A 13110-nucleotide genomic window follows, 5' to 3' on the forward strand; every position below is an offset into this window, starting at 1 on the left:
ATGACACTAAACAATATGGCTGGTAGGCATCCAATATTCTGTAGGTGTACTGGTCAAACATATCATTTCCATGCAATATTTAATTCCATGATTTTCAGTACCCCATAGTATCTTTGCAAAATAACTCGGTAAATAGAACTTTGTGAAAGAACTCTCATTTTGACAACTGTGAATAAGATTTTAAAACTCAAACATCTCACTGTCTCACGCATGCAGTGGACCAGATGTATTATTCACTATGCAAACAGCCCATCCAATGTGCACAATGGGCAGTTGCACAGATTGGGTGTTACACATGTGTATTCTGAGATGGCATGGTAATGATAAATCAATAAATCTTGTTTCAAGGATTACCTGTGCTTCTAGCTGTTCTTTGGCAGTCCTCTCCTGAGCCAATAATAACTGTAGTTCCTTAAGCATAACACCATGATCAGTTTCTTCTTTTTGACGCTCCAGCTGATGTGCACGTATTTTACTTCTAAGCTGTAAGAGAAAAGTAATTAAATTTTTTAGAGAGAGAGAGAAAGAAAAAGAGATGATGATGATGATGATGATGATGATGATGATGAAAGGCAAATTTTAATGAAATGCCTATCAAGGAGCAGGATTTGGTTCCTCCTTCCACAAGAATACAAGCTACCACAGAAGCAGTTTCTGTGGCTATGATGACCGAGTAGTGAACTTGCTCATATGAAATATCTTTTAAAGAACCATAACACTGAGTTGTTCATATGGACTCCCCATCTCATACTGGATAATGGTCATGTGTCAGATTTTCATGGGTAATGGCACTGTGGTTTTACCAAAACCCTTGGCAGTCTAATGGTCTAGGGCAGACTAAATATCAACCTCCCTTTATATGTCATATCTTGAAGAGTAGTTGTAAGGATAGTTCAGGTGGGATGAGATGACACTGTGTCTAAACCTTTGTGTCAAAATCCTCTGAGGATCAGAGACTTAGAGATGTAGTTCAAACCTGGCCTGATGCACTAGTCATGTTTAGGGATGGTCACTGGTGCTAGATGTTGTTAGATAAGGAAAGCCACATAAAACACCAGTTGAATCCAGATTGTTGGGCAAACCAGTTGTAACACTGCTACATATTAACGTCATCGACAGGTGCTATTAACATCCTGGATGTTTTCTAGACAAAAGATGTATGGGTACATGGATACCTAAAGTGTGGAGCCAATTCCTGTTCTATGATTTGAAGGCAACCTGGCTGGAATTCAAGCAATGGAGAATAGTGGAAGAAAAGCTTGTTCCCTTCTAATGTCTTGTTGAGGATCACATCTGGACTTTTGTCAAGAAATTTCCTCCAAATGGACCCACAGTCAGCATAATGTTTCAAATTGGCAGTCGCAAATTGTAATCTATATTCAAAGCAAGGTCTAACTGATTGAAAATAACAGCATGATAGGTTGTGCCAGAACCTATGTATGCTCTAACATCCAGGTCGTGTTTCTCTTCATGGAGTTTTGGATCATAGTGGTCTATCCTTCCTCCAAATATTGTAAAAGAATCTTCCTCGTTAAGGGATAAACTTCTCCATCATGTTCTCGGGCATCCCTGTTGTGAGGGTGTTCCTGGTAACTGGACATCAAAACACAACAATCAACAATACTGTGTGCCAGCACGTGTTCTCATGAACTGTGAGGCGTGATCGTATTTTGATTGTAATCAGCCTTGTCGTTATCTAGAAAACAAGTTGTGTATGTATATCTTTTTCGAGAGTTATGTGGACCTGAAGACCTTACAATGGCATCAGCAGTGGGATATTGTGAACACATGGAAGAATTTTGAAGGAAGTATGACTTTAAAAAGAATTTCTAAGAATGTGCTCTTCATCAAACTATAACATGAGTTTGTTCCATTTTGCCCTTGTGGCTGAAATGTTTCGTCTTCTGTGTGAATGTCATCGAGCATTTAGGTAAGAATACTCTTCATTTCATCATGTCTGAAGGTGGTATAAGTCAAGAACATTCTGGCGATACCAAGCATTTCAAAATTCCTCTGTTTGATCAAAATGGTCAACTTCAAACTGTATTGAAAATATGTATGAAGTGAAAGCTTTTGGCCTTTACTAGAACTCTGATAAAAGGGTACATGGTTCAGCTTTAGTACTTCCTGCAGGGTTTTGCTCAAGAGTATTCAACTATATTTCTGATAAAAACAAAACTGATTATGCAACTCGGAAAGCCACTTTGATTGAAAAACTTGATTGAACACAAGAGCGTACTGGTCTAGGGAATTCAGAGATGTGTCAAAAATCCCATGAATCTATTGATGATTTCGCCCACTGTCTTTAGGTGAAGATTGATGAAGTATACCCCTCATTACCAAAAGCTAACAAAAATTAACTCTGTGTTCAAGTATTATTTGATGGCTTGTCAAGTAAAAAAATTAGAGAACAACCAAACATTGCCATTTGTCAACAATTTGAATCTCCAAATTTGATGCTCTTGCAGACATGGCTAGACATCTCTGTGTGAGGACAGCGATAAGCCCGTGTTTCTTATGAAGTGCAATTATGGCATGAAGCCCCGTCATTAAGAGGAACAGTGTTACAAGAGGAAATGGGATTTATGGTGTTTGTCTAGAAGAGACAAAATCTTAATTGACTGATCTATCAGGTTCCTTGATGTGTTTGATACAACTTTTCAAATCAGTGGTGAAATCTATGATTATAAAATCCATGTGTTTCATGTTCATGATGAACATTTGTGGCTAGGATGGAACTTTGTGTAGCTTTGATGAAATAGTTGTAAAGCCAAAGGAAAAGTCAGCGGACTTTAGAAGTTTACTTGCTGATGGCAGTGTACACAAGATTCATATTGCCGAAAGAATTACTATTCCACCAAGAAGTCAAGCAATCTTGAAAGCAGCTATTAGTCAGTCAAATACTGTGGCCGAACATGTGATGATAGAAAAACATTCAGAGTTTGAATCTAGGACTGGTTGGATAGTTGTTAGCATCCCAATGTTGTCAGCAAGTGTGTTTATATTGCTTGCAATCATAATGAGAACGATTCTGTGTCCTCAGATTCCAGTTCCACAAACTGGAATATAGGTCTCATTGACTTTGGACACAAGCCAGAATTAAACAGTTTGTTGAAGGAATATGAGAAAAACATATATTACGGTTTAGGCTTTGTGAAAGACCTTACCTATGAACTGAACCTAAAGGATGATGTTGATCTCAGTCAAGTGCAACACTGTGGATGGCAGTTCAGTCCTCATACTGATGACATTATAGACAGACACGGTCTATGATTGAGCAGAAACAAGTACTGTGTTATCATCAATGGTTTTGGTATACAAATCTAATTTATCTCTGAGATTTTGTTTATATCTACATGCAATAAACAAGCTTATAAAGGATGAAATATTTCCATTAATATCTCTAACTGAAGTACTTAGACTTAAGAATTCAAAATATTTCAGCCTAATTGATAAACTTTGCTGAGCAATCTTAACCTCTCACAGCCTTTCAGACAAGCTCAAGTGTAAACAAATAAATGTGTTTGAGGTTAGAGACTGCTCCATAAGCCTCTCAACGTATGATGCATGTAGTACTTGGCACTGGCATGTCATTGCAAGGATTAAAGATTTTTTTTTAAATGTGAAAATTTTGAAATGATCCCCAACCTGAAACACTTCACATTACAACATATCAAGGCTAGACACTTTGGTGTACCCACCTGCTTTGCCGATTGCTATGCTACCATTGCATGCAATCGATGAAAACTTCATCTAAACATAACCATGGGTGATTGGCCTATCCTCACCACTCATGACACCTACCAGTTCTTCATTGTTATTGCTACAAGTTGACTGAAAGCCGATTTTGACCTTCAACTAAACAATCTTGGCACAAATGGCAGATGATAGCCAGCGTTGACCAATGAAATGGAATGCTTTACCACACCCCCTTTTACGCAACCTTATGTTCCTGAAATAAGTTCGGCCTAACTACAGTTCCAGATCTAGGGAGATAGGAAACATTAAAAAAGGACTTTACTGAGGAGAGATTAGTGGAGAAATGAGCAATGCAGATTTTTTCCTAAGTCCAAAGTGACTTATTTGGAACAGACCATGGCTTTATGCTAATTAGTGTGCGATGATATAAATGCCCATTTTGAAATTAGACTTGGCTTCATGATAAATGATAGCTGATGTGAAAAAATAATAACTTCATGCTTCATTAAGGATGTAACTACCATGGAGTCATGCTATCACTATAAAAAGAAACAAGTAGTAGGTGTTATCCCAAAGGAAAACCAGGATGGGTGAAGCAGACTATAGTTAGGTGATAGAGATATCAGCACTTTACATCCTTATTATCATGCCCTTTACATATCTTAGCATAAACTTCATTAAAGACATGTAAGATGTTAATAGATGAGACATATTCAACACACAATGTTACGTTAATGAACTGCCGTGACAAATGGTATAAGAAATCCCCTTTGAACCAGCAAAATATAACAGAGACAAGTCTAAGACATTCAACAATATATTGAGCAAGCAATGAGCAAGTTACAAGGAATCAGAATACTGATTTCTAGTACAATGCAATCGAGCCTTAAGTCCAAGGTAATAGGTCACAAATATCAAATAGTAACTCACCAGAATCTTGGCATTTACAGTGAGACCTGACATACTAACTGAAACTTGTTTCCACAGAGAACAGCTAGATATGAAGTGTCAATCTTGAATGTAGATGATGTTCACAAACAAATAATGGTAGGAAGAGGAACACAACTTCAGTATAATCACGAGTGTTAGTTTGTGTGTGAGCCTCAACATAACAACCAGCCTTTATTTCTACTGACAGTGTTGGGAACATTTCAGCACAGAGTAGCCATTCACTTAGAACTTTCTCGTTAGCTGGAAGTTGACAAGATAAACAACCACACAAAGGAGCCAACTCTGGAGCGCTATAGAAAAAAAGGTGTGCTGCTACAATACTATTGCCATTGAACATATGTGATACGAAATGTGACCCATAATAACTATCACCTAAGCAGTGATCATACAAATAAAAAAACATACTCTCGTAACAACACTAAAAACTCAAAATATCTATATTTTATCTATCTACTCAAAATGATATAACCAATTGGACCAGTAGGCAGCGCATGCATTTCATGCCAGGTGAGTCGACTTTCTGTCGTTATTTGTGGCTGAGCGGTCTAACTGCCATCTATAGTCCAATCTATTGTTTTCAGCAGCTAGTTATATTTTTGTTTAACTTTATGAGTAAACATGCTTTTTCTGGATGTTCTCTTAAGCATCCCACTGAATGCCAGGTTGGGCCAAGTGAGTTATTTCAACATATGCTATTTGCAGTTGTGTAAATTGAGGATACAGAGTAACACACTAAAAAGAGTTCCTTTTTTTTATTTCCGACAGTAGATCTACTTTAGATGTAGTTATACTCCTGCTGATAAACCGCAAGGTAATCCAATTGAAAGAGCTCACAGAACATTAAAAACTTTAGTGAAAAGAGTGTGAAAAATCATGGGACAGTGTTTATCTGAAATTGTACAAGTACACAATTCCTGGATTCAATGGATTTATCAAAAAGGACAAGATCAAGTTTGTTGGCTGTAATTCATCTCGGGCAGTATATTGGCCTATTCCAGAGAAGTTTAAAAAGCATCATATTCCAGGACGCCCTGGACAGGTTCAGGGTCGTACCAAGATTCCTAAATCTTGCCAGTGACATTGCTGTCAAAAAGGACAGAAAGTTCAATGATATAAAGAAACTGATTGGCTTCATCAAAAAGGACAAGATCAGGTTTGTTGGCTGTAATTCTTCTGAGGCTGTATATGGGCCTATTCCAAAGCTGTCATTTTCCATGATGCCCTGGACATGTTCAGGGTCATACAATGCATGGACATCAGAGTCAAGGAAACAGAGATGGCGGAGACGGTAGTAAAAGCAACGAGCTATGCCATTATGTCTTTTAAGATATGCTGTTTGTGCCAAGAAAAGGCATCCACTGCAGGCCCCCCTAAGTAATTGAAGGAATTACAGCAAATTTGAAGGAATTGCATCTCAAATGTAAACAAACGCAACCCACTCGCGAAACAATTGCAGCGATATCGGTAGTTTAGCGGTAATAACAGAAATACATCGGCCCTATCGGAAGCAATGTCGGTAATACTGGAAACACGATCGGCCATCTTCGGAGATTTTTCGGTCGCGAGCGGAAACTCACGCAGCAAAACATGGCGTCGTTGGAACAAGCACCCGTCTCGGTGAGATTTGTTTTTAGTTCCTACTATTACATTTTTACACTTATCCATCTTTGACCACCCGTGTTGAATGCGTTTAGGTATGAGGTGTTGTCGGGGCAATAACTTATGTTTTTAGGAAAAGATTGTCACTGCAGAAGAGTGTCACAAGTCATGCCCCTGGAGATTGTTTACATCTGAACATCGAAGTCGTGCGATGATTACGAACATCATGAACGTGCGCCATGAAGAAGTTTATGAGCCATAATTTGTCTTGCTATGAAGTGCAACTGACAAATTTAAACACATTTTTTAAAAAAAAATGATGTTATATCTGGCGCACGTTCGTAATCATCGGCACGACTTCGATGTTCAGATGTAAACAAACTGCAGGGGCATGACTTGTGACACTCTCCTAGAGTGACTATCTTTTCCTAAAAACATAAGTTATTGCCCCGACAACACCTCATACCTAAACGCATTCAACACGGGTGGTCAAAGATGGATAAGTATAAAATTGTAATAGTAGGAACTAAAAACAAATCTCACCGAGACGGGTGCTTGTTCCAACGACGCCATGTTTTGCTGCGTGACATTGCTTCCGATAGGGCCGATGTATTTCTGTTATTACCACTAAATTACCGATATCGCTGCAATTGTTTCGCGAGTGGGCTGTGTTTGTTTACATTTGAGATGCAATTCCTTCAAATTTGCTGTAATTCCTTCAATTACTTAGGGGGGCCTGCACTGACAAGATGTTGGACAGTCTCTGTAAATTCACTGCATAATTGACACTTCATGTTAATATTTTGATTAAGAATCACATTCTGACAACTGCAAGTGGGAAGTGACTTTATTAACTATTGTTATTGTACTGGCATGAAGTAGCAAAGTGGTTCTATTTGGTCTGGAATAGTATCTAATGGCATGGCATGGCACGGTATGATGACCACAACGTGGGTATGAATAGGTCTTGTAGTGTCCTCACAGTGGGTATCAGTGGCTGATCTTGCATGCTTTTGAGGTGCCTGCAACTATTTTATACTTATCCTGACTCATGCTTATTATGCTTGTCTCCTTCTATGCGAATAATAGTGGAACACTTGAATTCCTTGTAGTTCCCTTTGAAGAGGACATAAAAGTTCACTCACCCACCCATGGGAGCCTGTACCTACAGAACTTCTCATGATCCTGTTCTGCCAGTTTTCATCTGCCAACTCGGGATTGACAACATCTTGTCAGATTCTTTAAGGCAAGTAAATCTCTCAGATTCATGTGGATTTTTAGATATACTAATTTCTTCCTAACACTAGTTATCTATAGCAACTCTTTCTTCATGATGTCCTCATCATAGAGTTGTTCATGTAGAAGCATGCTCCTTACAAGTACAGGATCTTAATCACATATGCTGGCCTAGTCTTCAAAGTACCCATGGACTCCCAATTTGCTCTTTGGAGCCTGGATTATGAAAAAGTCCATGTGATAAAAGGTGAGATTCCTACTCAGTGCCTTTGTGGAACTGTAAAAAACTGTACTACAACAAGTGGCTCAAACTGGTGAATGCCGGAGACGTCCTTGGTGGTGATGTCTTTCAGGTAGTGGTTGGCTAACATGAAAGGTTAGCCTTCCCTATGATGGCAGCAAAGGAGCAAATGTGTTGGTTGCTGTTCCTTATTAGGTTGGCTGGCCGCTCTACCTTATCTGTCAAAGCCCTCTCGGATGGTTATGAAACTTGTACAGGCGCACAGATGATTTTTCCCTTCCCTGTACATGTGCATTTTCAGGAAGAGGTGGATAAATGGTCCAACCCAATGATTTTTAGCCTTTTGTAGAGACTGGGGATGCCATGGTTTCAGAGAAAACACCATCTCCAACTTTACTTATCAGGGTGTGTAAAAACTATTCAAAACTCATTAAATGGACTTGTAGTGATATCAACGGTATCTTAGTAATCTAGTGTGACTGGATGTTCCAAACAGACCCTGTCTTAAACACAAAAGAAAAGGATCCAGACAGGCAATCAGCTCGCAAAGTGTGTAACTCAAAGTAAAGATAAAATTACCTCTGATATCTGACTTTGCAATGCAGCATGCTCCTTTTGTTTTTTTTCAGTTGTGAGATGAAGACTCTTCTGTAAATCTTCAATTTCCATCTGGAAAACCATCAGTTAATGTCATAATACATAATAACTAATAAATCATAAATCAATAGCTAATTTGCACTCTTGTTCAAAATGCAGGTTTTGTAAGCAATCCATGCCTGAACTATATCAAACAGCTACACAATGCAATGACAGGGGATTTTAATGCACAACTGGGAATTTGGATGATTTTACAACTCACAAAAAGATTTTACACTCCACGTCATTCAAAAGATTCATTAATGAGCACTTTCGTAAAGGTCTTATTGACACTGGTATATATTTTGAGACACATTAAGTAATTTTCTGAATAAAATTGATATTTTATACTTATCCTGACCCATGCTTAATTGCTTATCTCCTCTTCCTGGCAAAGGTAGTGGAACAAATGAAAAGAAGCGGACGTAAAATTCACACTCACCCATCAATTACCTCCCTTCCTGCACACATGGTCAGCTGACCGGCCATGATACTCACTCTCTCCTATAATCGCCCAACACAAGAATATGAGAATTCAGCGTGTCTGTGAGGGCTTTTGTCATGAGTCATGATAAGAATAAAATATCAATTTTAATCAGAAAATTATATATTTTTCCTTATCCTGACTCATGCTTAATTGCTTACAGAATCCGGCAGAAACGGCAGTGGGTCAGACCATCAGACTATGGTGGATTCAGTTGGTTGTTCCAAATAACGTCCAATAATTCCTCCCCCTAACAGGAACTTGTAACAGCGATAATTCGGTCCAATTCTTCTCATATTCATTGCAGATTTTGGGGGCATCACATCCAGTCGAACTTGTCTCCCGTAGAAGGCCTCGTTGACTGGCACATGATGACATCAAAAGTAACTAGCATCCTGCTAGTTTCTGATGCAACTAAATGTCAAGATATAGCAATCAAGACTAGCTGCAACCCTTCTTCATGTACAAATATCTTCATTACTAGTACAGGGTCCTAATCACTCATGGTAGTCTGTTCAAGACGTGCGCATGGGCTTTCCACCATTATATGCCGCAGAGCTTCAACAAGTCACGTGATAATTCGGGGGAGTGAAGTCAGCGCCTTTGGGGAACTGTTAGTTGCTGAACAATGACAAGTGGCCCAAACTGACGGCTATGTCTCGTGGGTAATGGTTGGCAAACACTGTGTTTGACTTCCAAAAACAACCCTCCATTACAGTAGATAGCGAGCAATTTCCATGTAGCGCTAGTGTAGAAGCTAGGGCTCTGACTTCATGTGGGTTAGAGGCTCGCGGAGGGTCTAATCCTGCTGCTTTATGTGCTCTGAGTATAACAGCTCTAATCCTCACTGAGATTGGAAGGTCAAACTCCACCTCCGATTCTTGTTCTTTATGTTGTGAAGAAAAGTCAAGGGATTGCGATCAGTAAAAACTTCAATTGGCAAAGTGGTGGTACCATGGTACACTTCAAAATGCTGTAAAGCTAACAGAGGACCTAATGTCTCTATCTCAATGGTAGAATAATTTCTTTGGTGCTTGTCAAATTTCTAAAAAAAACCCAACCAAACTGGATGTTAAATTCCTGAATCATTCTCTTGAATCAGGACAGCGCCTGCACCAACATCACTTGCATTAATTTGCAACTTAAATGCTTCCTCAAAATTTGATGCCTGTAATTCATGACTATGGCTTTGACTTTTTCAAATGCAGTCTGACAACTGCTATCCAACTTGAATTTTTTTTCCCCTCAAAAGGATGCTAAGTGGAGATACAACATGTGATAAGTTTTGACAAAACTTTCTGTAATAGCCAGCCATACCCAAGAATCTCATGATTTCTCTCTTATACTGAGGTACCGCAAAATGTACAATTGCTTCAACTTTAGCATGAACTGGTTGTACCTGGCCATGTCCTACAACATGTCCTAAAAATTCGACCTTCCCGAATTCACACTTGGCGAGATTCACAGTTAACTTTGCCTCAGACTGTCTTTCGAAGAAAGCACAAGTCCTTTTCAGATGGTCATCCCACTCCATGTCGTAATTGATGACATCATCCTTGTAAGCCTTGACACAATCAAGGCCTGATGTGTCATTGTTGACGAGTCTCTGGAACGTCGCTGGAGCATTCTTCAGACCAAACGGCATCACCTCGTACTGATCTGGCGTAGCAAATGCCGATATTTTCTTTGCATGGTATGTGAGTGGAATCCGCCAGAAGCCCTTCAGTAAGTCAAACTTACTTATGTACTTAGCTTGACCAATGCGATCAATTTCTCAATTTTGGTGAAACATTATCACTAAGATCATCAAACTTCACACTGCTAACACAATAATCAATGTCAACATTTTCACAATTGTCTTTAGTACAATCAGTAACTGGAGAGGGTGTGGCAATACAATTGACATGTTTGGTTTCTAACCTGTCATGATATTTCTTAATCATGTTGACATGACACAATCTCTTTTGCTTATGACGACCAGGCATCAAGACGACATAGTCTGTGTCACTAACCTTTTTGTGAACAACATATGGACCTTGATATCTTGCTCTCAGTGGCTGACCAGGAATGGGAAGCAAAACTAACCCTTTCTCACCATAAGTGAAATTTCTGTCTTTTTGACTTTCTGTCATAGTTTAGCTTCATTTTTTCTTGAGAAACTTTCAAGTTTCATCTGGCCAATTCACTTGCTTTTGAAAGTCTGTCCCTAAATGTAGACACATAGTCTAAGAGATTGATCTCAGGTCTGTCATTGAGCCATTGTTCCTTTAAATGTTTCAGTGTCCCATGCACACTGTGACCAAATATAAGTTCAAAGCGGCTGAACCCTAAACTTTCCTGAACTGACTCTCTGACAGCAAACAACAACAAATGCACACCCTCATCCCAATCTTTCTCTGTCTCAAAACAATAAGTCTTGATCATACTTTTCACAGTTTGATGAAAACTCTCTAAAGCTCCCTGACTCTGGATGATAAGCACTAGACTTAACTTGCTTCATACCTAACTGGTACATGGCTTGTTGAAACACCTTGGACATAAAGTTTGAGCCCTGATCAGACTGAACAACATCTGGCAAACCAACTAAGGTGAAAAACTTGATCAAAGCCTTGATAATCACAGGAGCAACAATCCTACGAGGCAGAATTGCTTCAGGAAATCTGGTAGAAGCACACATGATTGTGAGTAAATACTGATTACCAGACTTAGTCTTAGGTAGTGGACCAACAGAATCAATAACAACTCTACTGAAAGGTTCCTCAAAAGCTGGCATTGGTTTCAAAGGAGCGGAAGGAATTTTCTGATTTGGTTTTCCAACAATTTGGCATGCATGGTACAATGGTACAATTGTACATTTTGATGGTACAATTTCCATTCATCCTACGCAGGAACATCTGACGACCTATATTTCCTCATCAGAACACCATCCTTGTAGTAATAACAAACTGGAACCTTGCTAACCTCCTCAAAAGAAACAGCCTTACTAGCCAACTTCTGCACTTCAACATCCTCACCCTGTGCACTAATAAGCTGCTCTCTGGAAAGAATGTGATCACCACCTGACAAACTACAGTCGAACCCCATTGTCTCGAACTCGGTTGAGACGAATTCTCGGATGTGTTGAACTGACATCTCGGTCCCTGCCGATTTCCTTATATTTATCATTATTTTTACCCTGATGTGTCGAACTAGATGTGTCGAATTCCCGGTTGTGTCGAACTCATTTTAGGGTCCCCAAAGGCTCTAACAAGTACAAATTTACCCTTTTGTCTCGAACTGTCAAAGCTGGTTGTTGCAACTGAAAACTTCAGTCGCGCAATCGGAAGTCAGCCTCATAAACGTGCTACCTAAAGATCAAAAGTAACGATTAACGGACTCAACAATCAAGTGACATGTTTAACTACGCATCTATACACACATTGTCAGCACACTAACCAACTGAACTTTACTCAAACAATTAACCATAATTAAGTTGTTACCAGTGACACGTTGATCACGGACCGACAGGATATCTCTAAACAAACAATGGCGCATGTTGTTGTCATGTGACAGTCTATGTTAGCGGTCATGTGATTTCCTTGAAAATACAAAATGAGAAGTGAGGAAAACGGAGTTGGATTATCTAAATTGATGTTTTGTTTTTGGTTTAGTATTTAAGGTGTAGGATCAATTTTTTTAACCAGTACGGTTAGTAACATGGCAGAGCAATTCAGCGAAGGACCCGATCAGCCCGGGGGGATAACTGGATCGCATGTTACACCTAAAAAGCGAAAATTATCTGTGAAGACAATAGAGACAAAATACGAGGCTGTCATAGCTGTGGAGTCGGGTGGAAAATCCAAAGCAGAAATTGCAACTGAATTTGGCATATACATGGATTAAAAATGCTTAATACATTAAGAAACTTTTTTGAGCAATTCTGCTGTGATGCCATGCCCGAACGCCAAACAGACTGTAATTTTGGATTTTTTTTAAGAGATAAATTCCCCACATGTACGCGTATGTACATTCCGATTCCGTTTGTATGAACTATACAACTTTTTATACTGACTGAAAATGAATTTTCAAAAAACACTCATCTGTAATATTGCTGCCTTATGTAAGTCATCTACAATTTGTTCATCCAAATAAGTCTTAAGGTCAGCATAAAATCTTCCATCAACACTAACTGTCTCAAACCATCAAAATCTGTGACCTCCTTAGACCCACACCACCTGTCGAACAATGTTTTTTTTTCTCTAGCAAACTCTACAAAAGTCTCATT

The 13110-nt window shown here is 39.1% G+C and overlaps 1 protein-coding gene across 2 annotated transcripts in view; it reads right to left on the reverse strand.

Moving 5' to 3' along the window:
- Window positions 1-13110, reverse strand: part of LOC137293678 (GRIP and coiled-coil domain-containing protein 1-like) — an 88858-nt gene that overhangs the window by 48507 nt on the left and 27241 nt on the right. For both annotated transcript variants that reach the window (XM_067824374.1, XM_067824373.1), the window contains exons 5-6: window positions 8306-8395; window positions 355-483 (exon numbers count right to left, since the gene is read on the reverse strand). In XM_067824374.1, coding sequence (XP_067680475.1) covers window positions 355-483; window positions 8306-8395 — 219 coding nt within the window. The remainder of the gene's footprint in view (window positions 1-354; window positions 484-8305; window positions 8396-13110) is intronic.

The sequence above is a fragment of the Haliotis asinina genome, chromosome 8, assembly GCF_037392515.1.
Source record: "Haliotis asinina isolate JCU_RB_2024 chromosome 8, JCU_Hal_asi_v2, whole genome shotgun sequence".
Lineage (NCBI taxonomy): Eukaryota > Metazoa > Mollusca > Gastropoda > Lepetellida > Haliotidae > Haliotis > Haliotis asinina.